This window comes from Sphaerodactylus townsendi, linkage group LG06, assembly GCF_021028975.2.
Source record: "Sphaerodactylus townsendi isolate TG3544 linkage group LG06, MPM_Stown_v2.3, whole genome shotgun sequence".
Taxonomy (NCBI): Eukaryota; Metazoa; Chordata; class Lepidosauria; order Squamata; family Sphaerodactylidae; genus Sphaerodactylus; species Sphaerodactylus townsendi.
Genome location: NC_059430.1, coordinates 75,021,955 through 75,043,349, shown reverse-complemented (window position 1 = coordinate 75,043,349; position 21,395 = coordinate 75,021,955). Strand labels below are relative to the sequence as shown.

At 40.5% G+C, this 21,395-nt stretch overlaps 1 protein-coding gene across 1 annotated transcript in view; it reads left to right on the top strand.

Annotated features, from left to right (window-relative positions):
* The window catches only part of CADPS2 (calcium dependent secretion activator 2), a gene marked incomplete at its 5' end in the record, with an annotated part of 402,437 nt that overhangs the window by 190,946 nt on the left and 190,096 nt on the right, over positions 1–21,395 (top strand). The window contains 2 exon segments of the mRNA XM_048501584.1: positions 841–952; positions 14,361–14,538. Coding sequence (XP_048357541.1) covers positions 841–952; positions 14,361–14,538 — 290 coding nt within the window.

Below are 21,395 nucleotides of genomic sequence, written 5' to 3'. Positions count from 1 at the left end.
CTGAAGTGCTAAATATAAAGCATCCCCCGAAAGTAAAACGTAGCAAAGTTTTTGTCTGGAAGCATGCCCGTCGAACAGAACACCAGAGCATGCAGCTGTGGAGCAGAAAAATAAGACATCTCCTGAAAATCAGACATAGCACATCTTTGGCAGCAAAAATTAATAAAAGACAGTGTCTTATTTTCGGGGAAACACGGTATATATGTGACATGAGCATCTTTCAGCTCTCCTTTCAATTCCCCCCACCCACCCACCCATGACAGGACCAGGACTCTAGCAATTGACAAAAAAGGTGGTTTGTGTGACAGCATAGATAACCATAGCTAAGTAATATTTTGTGGTCTCTCTGCAGTCACTGACAAATTTACATATGTGGAGGTTGAAACTGGTACATCTATCAGAGCATAAGAAACCAAACAACAATTGGGTGAAAAGTTGCTTATATCTTGCGCTAGTCAATTAAATAAGATGTTTGGAAGGGGAAAAACATATTCCATGTGATATCATTAATCCTAACGTCTTCAGTTTATTTTAGTGGAATAATATGAGCTGAACAAACATGAATTTGTATGACCATCTGTTGATGCTGCATACTGCATGAATGTAGTATTTTTCATTATGCTATCTGTCAGATTAGGCAATTTTTAATTACGAACTAAGATAAGCAAATCATTAAAGCTGTTTCACTCTGGAATCTGAATTTTCAGACGGAAGTGTGTTCTCTGTTGGGAGGTTAAAATGTTACATCTATTTACAAGGGCTTAGTCCATAGGCAACCACTATGTCAGTAATTGTTTGTAATTAGTTTGGATTTTGAATTTTGTCATTTCTTTGTTTCAGGTGGGGAACTCAAGGGGATTTCACTACAACACATCCTCGCCCCGTCATCAAAGTTAAACTTTTTACAGAGAGCACTGGAGTCCTTGCACTTGAAGATAAGGAACTAGGGAGAGTGAGTACTAAATTTGTCATTAGTTTAATTTGCTGGTGGAAGGAAGGACCCACAAAAGCATCTTCTTTTTGAGAACCATGGAAATTAGCTATCGCACCAATGAACTGTGGTGTAACTCCTGTTGATTTTACTACAGAGGAGAGATTCCTAATGAACTGTGGCTAGAATGTTTTGAAAATGAAGGCCTGTGTGATTCATTCAGTTGCAGAAATCTGACAGCAGCTAGATGCAGCAGTTCAATAGCAAATAACCATCTTCACCAGACAAAACCTCCATATTCAGAGACAGCAAACATCTGAATACCTGTGCCTTAGAGGCAACATCAGAGGGAGGCCTTTGTCTCTGTGCCCTGTTTGTTGTGTGTTGGCCATTGTGTGATAAAGGATACTGGGCTAGGTAATATGCCTGTAAGACACAGACATTCTTTACCTCTTTTATGGTGATGGCACTCCTGTCCTAGCCCAGCCTGCATCTAGAAGACTCCCTGCTATGTGAGGCTTCTGTATTTATTTGCTGCCTTTTTTTCTTATGGTGCTCAAAGTACATAAACTTTAATACATGCAAACATAAAAACCCAATTTAAAAATCACAGTGTATTCTGGAAAGTCACATAACACAAGACACAAGAACTTCCCTTAGACTGAATCAGACCATTGGTCCATCACCCTCAATAATATCTACTCAGCCTGGCAAAGGTTCTCCAGGTCTTCAGGTAGAGGGTTGTTGTTTTTTTAACACTACCTGCCACCTAAGCCATTTAACTGAAGATGCCAAGGATTCAACCTGGGACTTTCTGCCTATCAAGCAGAATCTCTGCTTCATCTTTGGTCTTCAGTGCAGCTTCACATTGGGACTTTACCTGCACACAGGCCTGCTATTTGGCAGAGCTTTCTTCAAGCCCCTAGCAACAGGAGGGGCTGCCCTCCTCTCCAGACCATGATGTGACAGGTTTTTCCTGCTCAGATTCTCACGTGGCTTGGGGGGGGGGGGCGCCCCCTCTCCCTCAGTTTGTTTTTTTGTCGCCATTTGGCAGAGACGTCTATTTTGGAGCTCTGCATTTTTCCCCTTTTTTTGCTGAGTTCACCTTCCTGTGGCAGCTTTTGCTGGCCCAGTGTACTCTTTTGAGGTGGCTTTTGCTCTCCTGCTCTAATTATTCACTGGATGGTGTTCACTTGCCATGGCATCCAAACCACTGTTCAAGAAGTGCACCCAGTGTTTTACCAAGATGACACAGAGCGATGAACATGACTTTGCATGGGAGAGGCACACAATGTCCAGGCTTGCCGGATTTGCCAGGCATTTGCCCCTAATTCTCACTCAGATTGAGTGTTCTGTCTTAAAGTGGCACTTCGGGAGAAGACTTTATCCATGGGCACCCCCATGGACAGTTCCATTACCTCCGGTGCTTTTTCCTCCCGCTCAGCACCACCTCTGAGGGCCTCATCAATTCCACCTCCTGATCTGAACTAATCAGCCTGCTCAGTTCTATCAGATCCTTCCTCTGTTCCAGCAGGCCAACTGCATCCTCATCTAAGTGCTCCTTTCCATCCTGTACTGTGGAACCAGTTGCTAAGAAGAAATGCTAAAGGTTCCAAGAAACATAGGGATCCATTAGCTGAGCTTCCGCTTCCTACTCCAGAGCATTCATTCCTGCAAGAACAACATTTCTTTACTACCGGATTCGGATTCTGGGGTGTTGCCTGTTCTGCCAACCCCACTTTCCCAACCAATGGGACAACAAGCCCCTTGGCTGCAGGTTCTTCCCTGGTATATTCTCTTTCAACCATGGGCTACCTCTGTGATGCCCAAGCCTTCAACCCCAGCTCCACCTAGAGACTTTTCGGGCATTCAGAGTGTGTTTCCATTCTTGCTTGGTCCTCCCTCTACAGCTGAGTCTGTAGCAGGGGACAGAGAAGTTGAGGACTTCCCCTGCTCAGAGAGCCTTGTTAGCACCTCTCTTGATAATGTCCCGGGTGATCCTGATCCTGTTTTACCTTGTGAAGACTTGATACTCTACAGTGAACAGGGCACTGGACATTGATATTGCCACTTCTGACACCAGACCTAAGGACAAGATCCTGAGTAGACGGTTTTCAGAATCTCCTGGTGTTATCACCTCCCTAATCTAGGGCGTTTTTCAGACCTCACATCGCCTATATGGCTTAAACCCTCTTCCACTCCTGCCACCTCTTGAAAGGTTGAGCATCTTTACAGGATCAAGTCAGACTCCTGCACTTTCATTTCATCACCCCCCACCCTCAATCATATCCAAGAATATTTAGACCAGACATCGGCTGGGACAAAATTCCACACGACCAGATAAGGAAAGCCACAGAATTGACTCCTTGGGTAGGAAGGCTTATTCCTCTTCTGCTCTTAACTTTAGAATTGCCAACCACCAAACCATCATGGGTGGATATCAACTTCACCTGTGGGAGACCATTTTCCCACACTTACATTCCCTATCTGATGATGCCTGTGCTGAGATAGCCTCTTAAGCCAAGGCTATATGCCTCTCTAAGCAGGAGAGAAATGGAGGAAGCATGCAGCTGAGGCCTCTGCTCGTTCCCTGGCTACTTTCGTGACCATCAGGTGCCATGCTTGGCTTCGTAACACTATACTAATCATTGAGATATGGGCTAAAGTGGAGGATCCTCCTTTCGAGGGCACATCTCTCTTTGCCTCCAAAACTGACAAATTCCTTGCCAGTTGTCAAGCCCTGGTTGTCAGACTCTGGATTTTTGAATCAGAAGCCTTTATTGACAGACATCAGGTGACATGGCTAGAGAAAGCCAGTTCTGGTGAACTGTCTCTGAGTACAACCTTTTATCACCCTGAGGCCTGACTGGGAGCCTGCTATTAGAGCACTGGTGAGAGATCTTCCCATCAAACTGGAGACCTTATTCTACAGTTCCGGCCTTGCCTTTAATATCCTGCTGTGCTTGTTCTTGCTTGTGACCCTTAAACCTCATGTCCAGCTTGCCGGGTACAGAATGGGACACCCACAAGAAAAGATTACTCCTTCCTTTAAATGAATGAAGGAGGCTTTGTGGACAGGGATGTTTCAGAACTCCAGAAGGAGCATGGTTTGGGGCTGTGCAATTTAAGAATTTTTTTTTACTTTCCTTCACTGAGTTGTCTGGTTTATTTTGCATTCCAGACAATAATCTGGAGAAGGGAGAATGACTCAGTGATATTCCTGGTCAGAACATTGTGTTCACATAATGATTTAATAATGTAATCTTAGCTGTTGTAAATCTGACTTGCATTAGTGGATGGCTTCGTATCTGAAAATTTCTTTTGCAGCAATCAAAACTCATTTCTGTTACTTTGAGCCAAATAACCCCTAATGACAAGTTATCTAATGAAAGACTTTTACTTCCCATCACCGAACAATGTTGCTTTTTCTTCCTCACAGTGCTTGAGACCTCATCCCCTCTGCCCTCTCCCCCCTACATGTTCCAAGCTACACACTTTTGGTGTACTTTCCTGCCCTCAGAATAGGTTTAATAGGAGGATAAAGAATATTCTCCTTCCCTGACTGCAAGGTTCCTCATTTGGAACAAACCTCTCACCTCACATCCTCCTCTGCCTACACTCAGAAGTTGCCTGTAAAGAGTTCGCCCTCGTCTCTCCATATCAGCAGTGATGTTGGTTGAGTGGAGGCTGGTCTGGAACACTTGGGTCCATGGGCACAGTGAAGAACCCTCTTACTGACTGAATAATGCCTTTTATTGTCCATGAAATTTTTCTTCTAGTTATTCTGGGTAAATCTTTAGAATTTTGCACTTCGGCTTGGAAAGTGAGTGCCAATACAAGTAGGAAAGGCAGAGTCCAGTTTTATCATGCTTCCTTTTAAAATTGTATACTTCGTTATAATTAGAACATGGGCTTTTGATTACTTTTAACTCTGCTATGTTAAATTATATCACAATGTCTGGTTTATTAAAAGTATATGGTTCTGAGCTTATATATATATATTTCTTAATCATTCTAAAGGGTGCATCTTTTAAAGCTTGGGCAAATTCTGAGATATTACCTTTATGTATAACTCTGGCTTTTCCAGCCATCTATTGTGACTACCCTAAATTATTCAGTAGAGGGGAAATTCTACCTTGAAGAGTGTTTCTAGGGTGGTCTCCCTCCCAGAATCCTTCTGTGTTTATTCCTGCCCCTGGGGCAGGGGCTCTTCTTTTTCGTTTTTTCCCCTTGTTTTTTTGAGCCAGGATTATGGCCACAACACAGAGTGATGGACTCAACAACAAAATGGCTTGAGGAAACAGCCACAGAATGTCAGAGAGCAAAATTATGCATAACTCTAATAGTAATTCTTCAACATTTCAGGCAGAAGCCTTTTTCAGTCTGCACAGTCCGTCAGATCTCCAGTGGCAAATGAAAAGCCCCACTGGGCAAAAGCTTCACCTGGGCCTACCCTTGTTCTAAAAACCCTTGGTAGTTGCCAAGAAAAATGCCAAGAAAAATGTCAGTGGGTACCAAGGGTACCATATTGGGGATTCCTGATCTGATCTGATTGTTGGCACTTAAAGATAACAGAGCCGAGGCCCTGCTGTCTTTTTTCTTCTTATCTCTGGGATTCTCACAGACTTGCTAGGGCCCCTTTTAGGGATCAGTTGTCATTTCAAGGAACTGAAAAGCATCCTTCATACCCACATTCCAGTTCTGGCCCACTCGTGAGAGCTGAGAAAGGGGGATGTTACCCAAAATGGTGGGACGCAATGACCCTTTTTGGTTGGGAAAATTAGCTATAGAGCACAAGGTCGCTTAGTGTCGCTTGGGGAGCGTTGTGTAACTTGATTGCCAGACAGACAGACAGACAGACAGACAGACAGACAGACAGACAGACAGACAGACAGACAGACAGACAGACAGACAGACAGACAGACAGACAGATAGCCTATGTATGTGGGCTTCAGCTCACCATAAGAAACCAGAAGAGAAAACAGATTTCTTTTTCAATGGTTTTTATTGGGAAAATAACAAATGGAATAAAATAAATTCCCACTCAGTCAGTTACTGGGGTAAAAATACATGCATTCAAGGGTTCCTAGGATATAATTTAGAGGTGAAAGACAGGTTTTGGATATATAGAGAGAAGGGATGGGATATCAAAGATTATATTACCAGTCTTGTGGATGTCCAGGAAGCAGAGACCTAATGGCTAGGCTCTGGATGATCTGCACGGATGGAACAGTATTGCTGACCACCATGGTGGCATGAATATTGAAAAACTGACTGGGATCTGAGACATGCTTTTTATAGGGAAAAGCCTGTCTTGGGGTCAAGGAAATCCTTGAACAAAGGATTCTTCCTGCTGTTTCAGGTGAGTTGATGGTCTTGAGTATCAGACCATTGAGCTGACGACTGACCCATTATCTTTGATGGGTTTTGCTGGCTGTTGGACAAAACAAGTAATGACCCCTAATGGCCATTACAATATAAGATGGTCACAAGGAGATGAATCACAGGAAAGGTTTAACAAAGGTTTAACAAATATGGACAAAAGAGAACTGGCTTCGCCCAGGGAGTGCTGTTTTCCATATTCAAATGTTATTTCTGAGCCAAGCATAAAGGTGTGTGTGGGGGCGGGGGGGAATCTTTGAGGCATTCTTGCCAGACACAGTCCCAATATGGAGTTTCTGACACAGACTCCTATGTTTCAGGGCACTGTTATGCCAGGTCTTACAGTGCAGCATTCTGGGAGAAAGACCATCTCTCTCACCCTCCGCACTGCTACAGGCCTTAGGTTGGCTACAGTGACACAAAGATAGCTTCAGGTCTGCTCTGTGACCAGGGCTTAAATCAGAACAGAGCCAGAATTGCCCCCAACAGGTGCACCTATTCTTGTCATAAGGATTTTAAAAATTCATTCTATTAACACAGTCTTTCAGATGGAGACAGTTTGGGGTTAGTCACTTTTAAAGAAATATAATGGAAATTGTTAGCAAAGTTGTATGAACCAGAAAAGTTAACTGTTGACTACCATTCTCAGCTGTCATCACTTAAACAAGAAATTTACTAAGTTACCATCCTTCAGGTAACAGGAATCAGTTCAACACGTATAGACAACTTCTTCATACAGGGGGCCAGAAACAGTCCTCATATTCCTCCTTTGAAGAGCTGATGATGAGATTGTTGTGCTTTCCTTTACTTCAGTGTTGATAGATTTCCGTAAGGATGAGATATGTCTAAAGTCCTTATGTTGTATATTATAGCACCAGAGAGGGGAACAGCAGATGATTTGCTTCTGTGTTGCTGGATCCGTTGTAATGTAAACTCCCCATTTTTGGTGCATGTTACATGATCATCTGCATTTTTAACAATGTCCACAGTAGATCGTGGAGGCATTCATGTTTTCTCACATCCTTTCTTTATGTTCTCAGAAGATTGTGAAAGGTGAGGCTGGACAAGTTTTATGCCAGCATAAAATCCTCTGGCATTGGTAATGTTTCTGCTTGTTTATTGCTAAGAATATTTTTTTTCCTTTTAAGACGACACAATGAGAGTCTTTCGATGTGGAAAGAGAGAGATGCTCCACAGAAAAAGCAATATTTTATTTTTAGATATGACCTATAATACTTGGAACAATAATTCTATAGCAACCATAAACATGTAATAATTCATTAAGAGAGTGCAAAATTTCAGTTTGAAAATCTGAACTGTATGGCAAAGGGAGCTGTGTTCATAGTATTCATTCTATTAATAAACAACATAATTTTAATACCAGCATAAACTGTTGTGGCTTTGGTATTGTAATTGTTCCAGTTTACTCTCACATAATGGAAACATAATTGAGCAGAGTCTGGTGGCTGAGAGGTAGGGAATGATTTAAGTATGCAGTCATTTTGAAAAGGATATTTCTTGGGGGTGAAGAATAACTTTGGAATCTGAATGTTTAACATCAGAGAGCATCTCACTTATTTTGGCCTGTTCTGTCCTTTTGTATATCTGGATATTCAAGACTACTAATTCAAAGTGACAGCCATTGAAGTTCTTAACACACAAGTGAATACAATGAGAGAGCAGCAGGTGGTGTTTGAATGCAGATGCTATTTGAATATAAAGATAATTTAGTCTTTTTCTACTGAATATTTAATTAAGGGGGGAGATTGTTCTTTGAGATGTTTGCAAAATCCTACAGCAGTCAATAATACTTAGTTTTTTTAGAGGCAGTTTTGTGGCTTATACTGCTGCTGCTTATAAAAATCTTGAAATAGCTTGGTGGCACTTACTTTGGGAAATGTTTAGAAAGAATCTATTTCTGGGGTTTCCAACATTGTTGAGCTTGCAGAAACATTTGGAATTCTGACAGCGGATTATTTGCTTCAATGTTTGTGGGCATAGACATAAAATGTCCGTCACAAAATGGCTGCTGCAGAAGGCAGAGCCAGCCACAAAATGATTGCCGCAGCTTTGAAGTGTTACTGGACTCCTATTTTAATTTCAATACTTCTGATTTCGGTTGTGGATACCTATCTGAGACTATAACCAGAGTGTATGATGTATCCATTTACTATCTGAAGTACACTGCTCATCTTCCACCACAACTTTCTCCATCTATATGAATTTTTTCAAGAAATCTTCTGATGTGACCCCTTTCTAATCTGTTTTAGGGTCTTATTGGATATCTGATTTAGCACAAGATAATGACATTCATCTCAAAGAGTCTGAAATTATAATCTCCACGTAAACATAAACCTTGGTAACATTCTGATTTTTTATTCAGAATCAAACTACTGAATCTGCTCAAGCAAGTACAGGTCAAGAGGAAAGTTGTGCTTGATAAAGAACAAACTACTGTTACAATTCTTCCTTACTTTGCCTTCTCACAGAAAACCATTGATGTAAGAGCTCAATGGGATACTGAATGAAGAGTCAATATTTTGAGGAAGGGAGACCATTCATTAAAATAATTAAGGGATCCTCCAGATCAGCTGGTGTCTTTTATCTGTGAGGGGAAGGGAAAGAAGCACACAACTCTGTGGACTGCTGCTGAACTCCAAGCATAGAAGGGCAGGTGGTTAGAGTTTTAAGAGCCCTGTTGTTCAGTTGTTCAGAGGTCTTGGTAACTGGTACCATGCTAAGTTAATTTGTTATTTATTAGTAACTGTCAACCTATGATTTGTGCAGCTGGAGGGATGTATGGTTAAAGAAAGCTTAAATACCAAGTGCTGCAATCGGTGACAATGTCATCTATTGTTATATTGTTAATGTTTGCAGCATCCCTTGTGTTTTCTTTGCAATACGAAGGAAATGTAAATGTGTAAAGTTACTTACTCTCACTCTTATTGCTCATATGTGCTGGACAGACCAGCAGAAGACTGTTCATCTGCTGAACAATTAATCCAGGGATGCTCTAGAGCAAACAGTTTGTTTTATGCACTGTCATAAACAAACAGTCTTAATTTTATTTTGTACTTTGTCTTTTAATTTTTGTATTTTATTTTAAATCTTTGTATTATGCCATTAAATGTTATCTGTATCTATCTGCTGCTCATAACCTGAGTTTGATCCCAGAGAAGTTGGTTTCAGATAGCTAACTCAAGGTTGGCCAGGCTTCCATCCTTCCAAGGTTGAATACCGAGCTTGCTGCGGGAAAAGTGTTGATGACTGGGGAATAGCAAACCATCCCCTAAACCACCCCATAGTAAATATTTTGATGTAACATCACACCATGGGTCAGTAATGATGGGTGCCTGCATATGGGACTACCTTTATGTTTTTAAAGTTATTTTATTATAAAATGAATAATCAAATCCTTATTGGTTTACATCTGGTTTATAATGAAGTCCCATGAAGCTACAGTGAAGGGTCGGGTGGGGGGGTGGAGGTTACATGGATTTCCACATGTCAGTGCCTTAATTATGATCTCTGGTCAGGAACAAAATCTGTGCACTGGCAGAGCAGCGAGGACTGGGTTGTGCTGCGTGCTGTCAGAAGAAAGAAGAGTTAACGTGGAATTGTTCATTGACATTGTTCATGCAGTCTGGAAACCTTTACATCTTTACACTAAACAGTAAGAATTGGTGCACAGGTTTTGTTCAGGCTGAAATTAAACTACATGCTCTGCAAATGTGCAGAAAAAGTGAGCATTGGTTTAGAATAATATCCACTTGAAGCATCAGAATCTCCAATTAGAAGGAGAGCATGATAGTGAACGCTGGACTCCTCCTGCTTATTAAGTCCCTTTACAGTAACACCACCTGCAGATTAAGTGTACGCCCACCGGCTTGCTGACTCCTAAAATACCACTTGCAAAAAGTGTTAAACAGGGATGTGTTTTGGCCCCTGTTCTATTCAGTTTGTTTTTAAATTATTTAGCACCCACTCTCAAAGAAGTACTCTTGCACTGTCCCAGATTGGGCAACACCCAGTTACCAATTCTGCTTTATGCAGATGACGTGGTTCTGCTATCAAGATCTAAGGTTAGTCTAAAACATCTTTTAACTAAATTTAATGAATATTAACTAAATTTAATGAAGCCGAATCAAAAGTAATGGTTATTTCAAGTAGGCCTAATCCCAGCACTTGGCTTCTAAATGGCTTTGGCCTGGAACAAGTTAAGATATTTAAATACCTGGGGATTCACTTCCACCTTAGAGCAGATTGGGCAAACCATAGAGAGGCAGCAATCAGGGGATGTCAGAATTCTGTTGATGCAGTTGTGTGGTTCTTTTTCTCTAAAGGACGTGAATTCATACCTGCGGCCTTAAAAGTCTTCAATGCAAAAGTCTTCAACTCCTTTACAGAGGTTCCCTTGGGATTGGAGCTTGGGATAAATCTGTAGAGAGAGTCCAATCCAAATTTCTTTACAAGATTTTTGGGGTACCCCGCTGTGTTCCATATGCTGTTCTGTGTCTCGAATCAGGACAACACTTGTTGGAAACCAAAGTGTGGATGACTACTTTAAAATTCTAGTCTCATCTTTGCTTTAATACTGAGGCCGAAAGCCTCACCCATTTAGCCCTCTCTGAACAGCAGTCCTCCAAATGGTGAAAATGTATAGAAGCCAAAATAACCTCTTTAGGTCTCTCCTTAGAAACCTTTTTTATGCAATCTGCAAACAAAATTTGGCTATCCCTAAAAAGAAGGCTACTGGACCTGGAATACCAGTTGCTGTTGAGTGCAGCCAGGACATCTTGCTCGCTCTTGCACTTTGGAATCTATCCTGAAATTTGCTTCACAACTAAATATCTATCCCAACTGTCAGAGCCCAGGCAGAGATTGATCATTACTCGAGCTAGATGTAACACATTCCCCTCTGCCGTTCTTAAGGGCCGACAGTTGAATATTCCACTTCAAGATAGAACATGTGCAGATTGTCAGGATACTGTTGAGACCCTTGAGCATATTATGTTTTCTTGCCCGAGGTATGCGTTACCAAGACTCTCCCTACTTGTCCCGACTCTAGGGAATAAAAAAAGTTGTTTGGAGCATACAAAGACTATTCACCTGCTGAATAATAGCTGGAAACACCACTGCATTTTATTAGAAGTGCTCAAGTCAGAGACATGATGGAAGCTTGACCACCTCTTCTATACCAACCTTACATGCTTTGTCCAGTTTTATGTCCTGTTTTAACACCCACTCTGTCCTGTATTTTGTTCTATTGATATGCCTAATAAAGGTCAGTTGAAGAAGAGGGGGCCTGCATTGAGGTGTCATGATTAACTTGTATTAGGCTGAAAATTTCTGTATTCAATCATGCTGGTTGTATTTCATTTACACCACACTTTTCTCCTCAATGGGGATTTCAGAAGGACTTAAAACATTTTCCCTGCTTCATTTTGTCCTCACAACAACCATGAGGTAGGTTAAACTGAGGGCATGTGACTGACTCAAGGGAATACCTCAAGCTTCCATGGCAGAAGGTGGCTTAGAACTCAGGTCTCCCAGTCTTAGTCTGGCACTCTAGCGATTACAGCACGCTGACTATGAGAGGAGAGAGCAATGATGCCTTGCAGTTGTACAGGTACACACTCTTGATGAACAGACTGTAGCTTGATGGTGATACCTGAGTTGGGCAGGCATCAACAAATATTCCAAATTCTCTTGGTTTGTTTGAGGTTTGGAGACCCATGTATGCTGCCCTGAGCTTTCTGTGGGATAACAATATTCCTTTGAAGTCCTATGCAGCAATAACATTGGCTTCTTGATTTGGGGCTGGAAATGAATTTGGAGCCTGTGAAGATAGGCCAAGTCTGAGTGATATGTTCTCTATGACCCACTCTAGTCAACATCCTCCCTACAGCATGCTGTATCATTTGAAATTTCCAACTATTATTCAGGGGCAGCCCAAGAAGGGTGTGCATTACAATAATTCAATTAGCTATAAACACAATGTCCAGATTTTTTGTGCCCCAGGAAAAACACAGTAGGCTATCTGGTCAAATCTGATAAAAGGTACTCCTTGCCACAGTGGCCACCTGTGTATCCAACACCAGTAAACCCTACCACTTGCCCCTTGGACCCATGTCTGTCATGTATGGTGAAAGCCAGTGGTGGTGGCATGTAGGCTTCTCTGGCAGAAATTATACATTCATCTCTGAATTCAGGGATCTTTGCTGAAAGAGGCAGTGATATATCCACTCTTGAGAAATACTGTTGGATTCTTTGGTCTCAGCCAACTACTGCCCAGTATAACTTACATGATTCCTGGTTCAGGCAGTTGAGAGCAGCGGGAGAGCAACTCCAGGTGTTCCTGGAGGATTCATCAACACTGGACCTGTTTCAGTTCAGCTTTGAACTGGTCACAGCATGAAGATGGCTTTGGTTGCTCTCACAGATGATCTCCAGAGGCAACTGAACTGAGGCGGGTCAGTGCTACTTGTAATGAGGTTTGGAGACCCGACAACAGATTTTGATATGGTCAACTATGATCTCTTGGTTCATTGTCTTGTCAGTTCTGGCATACAGGGGACAGCTTTCCAATGGATGATCTTCTTTTTCTAGGTCGGAGATAAAATGTAAGATTAGGGGTGTGCAATCCCATAGAGAACAGTCCTCTTCCCTATCATGCATATATGCCCTCCAGCTCAGTTGGTCCAGAGCTGCAGGCTGGGTTGTCAGCAGTACGGTAATGACACCCAGCTGTATCTGTTGATGAGTGGCTGGAAGGCTCACATACAACCAGTGGCCGGTCAGCTTCATTGGCTCTTGGTGGAGTACTGAATCAGGTCAAAAGTTCTAGTACTAATGTTTAAAACCCTAAACAATTTGAGACCTTTATATCTGTGAGATTGCTTTTCCCCATTTGCCTCCCCCACCAAGAGCATTACACCCCACAGATAACAACTTGCAGTTGATCCTTGGCCCAAAAAGTGTCCAGCTGTCCTCAACCAATGCCAGGCAATAGAGGAAAGCTTGACTTTGTTCCAAAGTGCAGGGTAGTGGTCAGGAAGGTCTTTTTTAAAGAACCTTGTAAATTGGGCACAGAGATGGTTTGCTTTAGCCCCCCACCCCGCCCCCCAGCTACACAATGAGGTCAGTTCTGCTGCTTTCTTTTAACAAAATATTGCCTTGTAAAGCAGCAGCAATGAGGCTCTTTGCCTTGACTCTCCCCCCCCCCCCTCCACCCCAGCTACACAGTGGGAACAATGCTGCTACTTTTTCTTTAAAACTCACCAGTCACCAGAATGGAAAGGCAATACCTTTTCCCTACCATCTGGCCCAGGAATATGTGCGCTGTCCCCCTATTGCCCCAAAATTCCTCACCACCCCCTACTGCCCCCCCAAATTTTACCACCACCTCTTGATGTTTCCACTGCCTCCAGCGGGTGGCACCACCACCTTTGGGAACCCCCTTGGTGAATCCCTAATCTAGACTAAGTAGAATACTTCCTTGAAAACACGTTAGTAATAAAAACCCATTAAAGATAATACAAAGCAGAAGATTGCCTAGCTGGTTTTCATTAGTGGCACTGATTGAATAATAATGCCAATATGAAATGATATATTTTTTATCATCTTCAGTAATTGCTGGCAATTGCTATCTCCTGTGAATCGTATTGTTAAAATAGTGATGGGCTGTGTAGTATTGAGTAGCACAAGGCTGTAGATGCTTGTACTGCTGAAAAGGAATTTCTCATGTGTTAGTTCATGTAATGCCTATTTCAGCTTTGAATTCAGCATGAGAGATTATTGGTAGAAAAATTGAGCTCCTTCATTAACCTCAAGCATACATTTTGCAAGAAAATGAAGTTTTGAAAGTGTGTTTGTTACAGCAATTAAATGAAAACCTTATTATGTTACGTGTATTTTCTTTGATCTCCCTTCAAACTGGAAAAATGGATATGGGCAGAGGTTCTGCATTGGATCAAAAATCACAGGTACACTTGGAGAAACATTTGTCACTGTGATAAACAACTTTTCATTGTCTGTCCTTTTGCAGGTAGTATTGTACCCAACATCCAACAGCTCGAAGTCACCAGAGCTGCATAAAATGGTTGTCCCCAAAAACAGCCAAGACTCTGATTTGAGGATAAAGCTGGCAGTCAGGATGGATAAACCACCACACATGAAGCACTGTGGGTGAGTGTCTCTTCTGCAAAAACAGAAAGTGTTTTTAAGTGCCCAGAGCATATAGCAAAAAAACATTTGAAGCGAAATGTGGCTGCAATGTATTACAGCACAAAAATACAAACTGTATTTCAAAGTTTAAACCCTTATATGTGTATATAGAGTAACCCATTTAAGAATAAAACACAGCAAAGGTGAGCTATGATGTGAAAAAGGGAATGCATGCTGGATTTTACCACTTGAATTTTGGCATTGCCATTTCCTCACTGCCTAGTTTTGATTTCTCTACCCCTTTTTGTGTACAAATGAAAATGTTTGCAACCCCTAGTTCTTTCCCACTGCACATTTCTAAGCATTACTATATAAAGCAAGTAGAAGAGGCTTTGCTTAGTATATTTCCTTAACCAGATCTAAAGGATTGCATCCTTTTGCAACTCTTCCCTTTCAGTGTACTGAGCCACTTTTGAAACTGACAGGATGTTCAAATTCAGATTGAGATACAGCAGGAAAATCTCACATTCTCAAAGGAAGAGGAAAAACTCTCTAAAATCCCACGGCTGAAGTGAATCTCAGATTTTGCCAAGAGCATGGATGTTGAACACAACACTGTATCACTCTAAAACTCAGCCCAAAAAGGAACAAACAGTTCCACGTGTACCAAAATGAAAAGGTCACTGTTTAAATAATTTATGGTAGAATTTTAAAAATTTATGAAAAGTACTCTCTTGAGCTACAAGCAAGAAGGGTGGTTTTAAGCTATTAGAATGTAAACATCTCTGCCTGCACTTCACAGTCCCCTAATTATTAAGCACCTTTTTCTCAGGGTCTGTGATCTTCTTGGTTGAAACATTCAGAAGGTGGTTTTTGTCAGCCAAACTCAGTAATAAAATCTGTGCTAGCAAGGAGCTTTAAACTTTGTCAAGATGTTCTAGTGGTTGGTTTGCAGATATCCTTAGGATTGAAGTGCAGGCTGCCACTTTTTTCTCATTTAATCCCATTGTTATGACCAAAAGCCCTGTACACTTTACATATGCAAACACACACATATACATGTATGTTTGTAAGATGGAGCCAGCATGTATTCGCTTTAAAAATAAAACTGGGTAACAGTACCTGTATAAATATGGGATTTAAAACACATGTTCAGCTGCAAATTCATTGAATGCAATATAAGAATCACTCACCATATATGCAAGAATAATCAAAGTCCCTTTCAGATGTAACATTTCTGACATTTATTTCCCAATTGTTTTGGTACACATGATCATCATTGGGGGGGGGGGAGGACTAGGTGTACATTTTATAGTTATCCAAATTGAAGCTGCAAAATATAAATGTTTTTTTAAATGCCAATTGTGACTACTGAGATGACACCCACAGCACATTCTCCCACTATATTAAGTAGCAGCGCCAAAAGGGTAGTGTCTGAAAAGGACTGAAGCAGAGACTATAGATGTATTCGCTGTAGCATGTGTATGGGCTGACTGTCAACTGTTCAGGACACAAAAAAGTGTTGTTGTTTTTGAAACTCCCTTTTTTACAGCCATGTCTTGATTGGAATACAGCCAGCTTATCAAGGACTGAATTTTCCCATAGCAGTTAAAGTATTTTTCTGCCCTTTCTTCAGCATCCTCCTGCAAATAGCAAAAAGGCCATTTCTAACAAAAAAAAATATCAGGCTTCCGATTCTGAACTGTGAAAACCAGGCAGTTTTTAAACATATTTCATCATGCAGGGAAGTTGCTTTGCAGGCACTTTTCATCTTTCTTATGTGCATGTGTGATTTGGTTTGAAGATCTAAAGCAAAGAAAGACTCAGAAAGACACAGCGTGAAACAGACTTTTCTCTGTGATACACCTCTGAAGATGCCAGCCACAGATGCAGGCGAAACGTTAGGAACAAAATCCACCAGACCACGGCCGCACAGCCCGGAAAACCCACCAGAACCAAAGACTCAGAAAAATTGTTTAGAGTAAATGAGATTGCTATTCCCTGGAGACCAGCATTCACACCACAGATAATCTCAAATACTGGGTTTAAGGTGATTTAAAATCAAGCAATTTAGCTTAATGCATATTTCAGACAGGCAGTAGTATATATAGGTAGATATGTTAGTATCCCTGTTATATCAGTTGTTGGCCTAAAGGGAGCAAGTACTTTTAACATCTCTTAATTTGCTTTGTATCCATTAAGCATCTGACATGGTGATATTGTCTAGGCTAGAAGTGTATGTGATCATATGAGTTATGTTCTAGCATAGCCTAGTGGCTACAAGAATGTATTGCTTCAACAAATCCAAACATAAAACCCTCAAGCTGTTAAACAAATTCAAGCAGTAAATTATAGTCATGTGATAGTGATGTAATTGATAAAAAGAACTGAAGCCAGGTGAGGAAGATTTCTTTATTGTTGTCATTGTTATATACCATTGTTGCCTGCAGGGCAGTCACAATATGTTTTGTTGTGGTACGTTTGTGCTTAAGTGACTGCCTGCAATCCCCTCCAGCCTCTCTTGGCTTAAGGGAAATGTGGATCTATCCAGAGTCAGACCATGGGTCAACCTAATCTAATATTGTCTGCTCTGGCTGGGAGCAGCTCTTCCAGATCTGAAGTATACTAGGAAATTTAAATAGCCCAGAAACAAACCTAGCTCAGTGGCCTTTGTGGTGCTTTACGTTGGAAGCTCAAGGGTCTCTCCACTCAGACCCTGCCGGGTACCAACAGTGGACATCAAGCTCACCGTTGCCCTAATGCAGCAGGAGGCAACTGGTAAGCTGAAGTGGTCATTGCTGCCACTGATGAGTTTGAATCCAGTAACTTCTGCAGTACTGGTGGAGTTGCTGGGTCTTGGCTCTGCTTCTGTCTGAACACCAGTAGCTCTTCAAGGAAGTAACCCACCAGGCACATTCTCTGTAAGTATAATGGTGAATCTGCCCAATTGACCTTACTCAGTTGTTTATGATAGGCAAAATGGGATCAGAGCCTTTACCAATTGGAAAGCAATAATTAAGTAATTCAACTATTGCTTCCTCAAAGAGAAGACCAATTTAACATCTTTGTGGACCCACCAGGACAGTTTTTACCCCCTTATGGAACACTTGCCTGCCACCACCCCCACTCCAAAAAAAGTAGGTTCTACAAGACTTACAGAGATTAAGAATGCATATTTCTTCAGTAGCCTGTTCCATAAAGATTCTAGATCTCCACCCTATGATGCTTTTGTAAGTAAGTATGATGTAAGTAACGTTTCCAAAATGATACGATCATTTCTTAAAAGATTTGCTTAAGTTTATATCAAGGCAGGCACTATAACTTTACTTTTACTTTACTTTAGATTTTTCATCACCCTACCCTGGCCAAGCTGGGTTCAGGGTAGCAAACAGCACAATAGTAACAGTATAATAGAATCAAATCAAACCGATCTACTATAATTAAAACACTACCTTATAGTTTCATAGTTTATTTACGGTCATTGACCGGCAAGATCCAAAAGAATTAAAATCATAAAATTTACAGATATTACAAATATACAGATTAAAACAGTTAACAAAATGCAGATAATAGGCCTCAGGAACTCAAAACATCAGCTCAAGATAATGAGTGGAATGTCAGTCTAATAATAATTAATAATAAGGATTAGCTGGCAGAGCCAGTGGTATCCAGGCAAACTTGGCAACAGAATACGTTGGATTTTTATTGGTATCTGATAACAGTATTTTAACCCTTTCTTTCTTAGCCAAAGGAGAGTTTGTCTGGTCAAAGGACAGAAGCATTCAACGTATCTCATCATAGTATGAGCATTCAAATAATATATGTTCCGAGTTTTCAACACCTCCTATTTGACAACTGCAAATTCTACCCTCAGTTGGTACTTTGTTATAAATCCCGTTGGTATAGTTAGATGAAAGGGCGTTGTAACGGAGTAGGCTGTAGGCTCTTCAATAGTTAATGTTAAAGAAGTAAGATAAGGCATTATTGAAAGTTTATTCAGCATTATTTTACTGAAAATTGGGTGTTTAAGTTTATTCAGATCGTGTTGCCTCTCAACATCTATGATTCTAAGTTTAACAAGATCCCTAGCTCTATCATAATTTGGGCTGGTAATTAGTTGTTGAGAGAGTCCATAATGTGATAGTTTCCGTAATACTGCTCTAAGCCACGGGGGAACAAATATGTCAGACAAAACAAGTCTTGCAAGACCCCTTTGGCAATAGCATAGCCTGAGCCAATATAGCATAGAGAGTGTCCATAGTTTTGCTTGTACTGAAATTAGGCCAGTCTCTACGCAATGCAGTGTTCGAAATGTTGTTTGGGAGCTGTAGGATAGACCTCAAGAATTTTGACTGAGGACGCTCAAGATTGCAGAGGGAGCCGGTTATGGTGAGTGGTGTACCATATGATAATTGCGCCAATGATTTGGCCTTAAGTAATTTGATGGCAGCCGGAATGTGATGCCCACCTCTGTTCCAGAAATAATTTCTAATAGCTCCAGAGCTTCTAGACGCATTTGCAATAGCATATTTGATATGAGCCATTCTAAGTCCTGATGACTGAAATACTACACCCAGATATTTGTAGAGTGGAACCTGCTCCAATTTTTTTCCATTTAATTTCCATATATGGCATTTAGATCTAGTAGCTCAAACTATCACTTTGGTTTTTTCATAGTTAATTTCTAACTGGTTTTTCTGAGAATAATCAGCAAGGGTCCTTAGGGCTCTCCTTAGGCCAATGGGGGTTCTAGAGATAAGAGCCAGATCATCCGCATATAAAAATAAAGAGATACAAGAAGGAGGATCCCTCAGCTGGCCTGATAAGTCCTCTCTAGGGGCAGAATTGGCCCCCAAGCCTCATGATCTAGAGTATAAATTAATGGAAATAGTTTAGAGGAGGGTTTTACAACCTCTACAAAAGCTCTATAATCTTTCCTTTTCAGTAAGGAGAAAAACTTAACTTCATGGCACAATTGGATTTGCAGAAAGGACAATAAATTTGATCTTAAGTACTACTTTAAAAAATTCCAATGCACATTTCTGTTATAAGTGGGCCTGTTTATTTCCTCTGATATTCATTTATTTCCTCTGATATTCATCAAACAAAATAAAACCCAAAATTTACTCCGATCTAATAATGTGCAAAAAAGTACCTGTAACCTACAATTGAGACTTAGGGTGGTTTCTACAATTTCCTTTTTATTTTCATATACTCCAAATCAATTGATGTGCTTCAATTATAACAATTTGTGAATAACAGAACCAATTGTTAAATGTACAGGTTTGTCTATTGTAATCCTCATGACAGACAAGTTCTGGTTTAGTTGATACTAAGGAAAGTTTAAGAATTTTCCCCACATACACAAAGAAAGAGAGAGAACGAGAACTGTGATAGCATTTTGACTTTTAAGTGTATTCCTTAATGATCCTTAATTTCAGCACAATGAATAGATATAAATCTGTTTGCAAAAAAATAAAGAATGGAGAACAAAAGTTAAATTGTGTGACACAAAAAATTACATTGACAACTGACTGGATAATTGTGATCAGGCTAAATGCAAAATGATTAGGAAAGAAAGCAGCAGAAGTGTGTTTCCTGCTGCTAGTTCCTTAGAGAACAGATTATAGCAAGGAGCCTGATTTTAATGATCATGGTAATAATTTCTAGTAAGGGCTTCTTGGAGACCTTTCTAACAAGTTACTGCCATTTTAATTGCAGGGAGAAACTGAGTAGATTTTAATTGCCTAAAGATATATTACTAACTGAGGTATCACTTTGCATTCATTTCCCTGTAATTAATCTGAAATGCTTGTCAACCCTGGGAGAGATTGGAGATCCCAGCTGAACAGTGTTTAACCTTAGCTGACCAGGTCTGAAGTCCTGTACAGTCATGTGTTTGGACAACTATTTCATTTCATTTGGATTTTTGTAGTGGATTGTAGCCTTAGATGAAAAGTCCAAGTTCAGTGATGGGTTGCACTTAAAAGTTCCTAAACATTCATAGATACATTTTAAGTTTGTGTGTGATCTCTCGAGCCTCAGTTTGTTTCTTTCTTCAGTAATATCCCTCAATTGCGATCCCCTAAGTCACAGTTTATAAAAAAATCATTTTTAAAAAACAATCTAAGTGCAATTTGATTTTGTTTTTTAAATTTACTTTTAAAGCTCCTAGTAAAAACTTAGAATTTTTGGGTACTTATAGGGGTCGGGGGACATAAGGAAGTTTTGTTCTCTGACCAGGCCCATAGTTTTAAAGATTATATGCATGTTTGTACTGTGTGTCTTTTTATCCCACACTTGCTTGAAGAAGACAATGAATTTTTGTTCTCACAATACTGGTATGAGGTAGGTCAACCATTATTCAGATGTCATGAGCAAATTTCCCTGAACATGGTGCTAGTATGCTCCCTTTTCTTTGTGCCATGTAGACATTGAAAATGTCTGAATGTGGAAACCTGGAAAACTAGGGGTTTGGTTCTCCTCGCCAAAAACGATTCTGAACCAGGATGAAATTACATTTGGATGCCATGCCTAACTAGAGCTAGTTGAAGAAATCATTTTCAATCGTTCATGTGGAAGAGGAAGAGTGAGCACCTGAGCATGACAATTAACTAGTTCTGAATGAAGCCTTAGCTTAGCTGAGAGAAACTAAGTGTTCCCCAGTCAGCATTATTGCTGAGATTTGAACCTGACTCTTTCATTGTCACAGTCCAGCCTTCTAGCCATTGTATCACACTGATACACCATTATATGATAAAAGTGCCAAATGAAAAATGATGATCAGTCATCTTTAACCTGTATGTGTCAACAAATTCTTTGAATACCTAATTATTCAAACATTGAAAAAATATTTTTGCAGTTTCGAGATTTATTGTTTTTATTCGTATATTATGCCACTTAATAACTTGATATA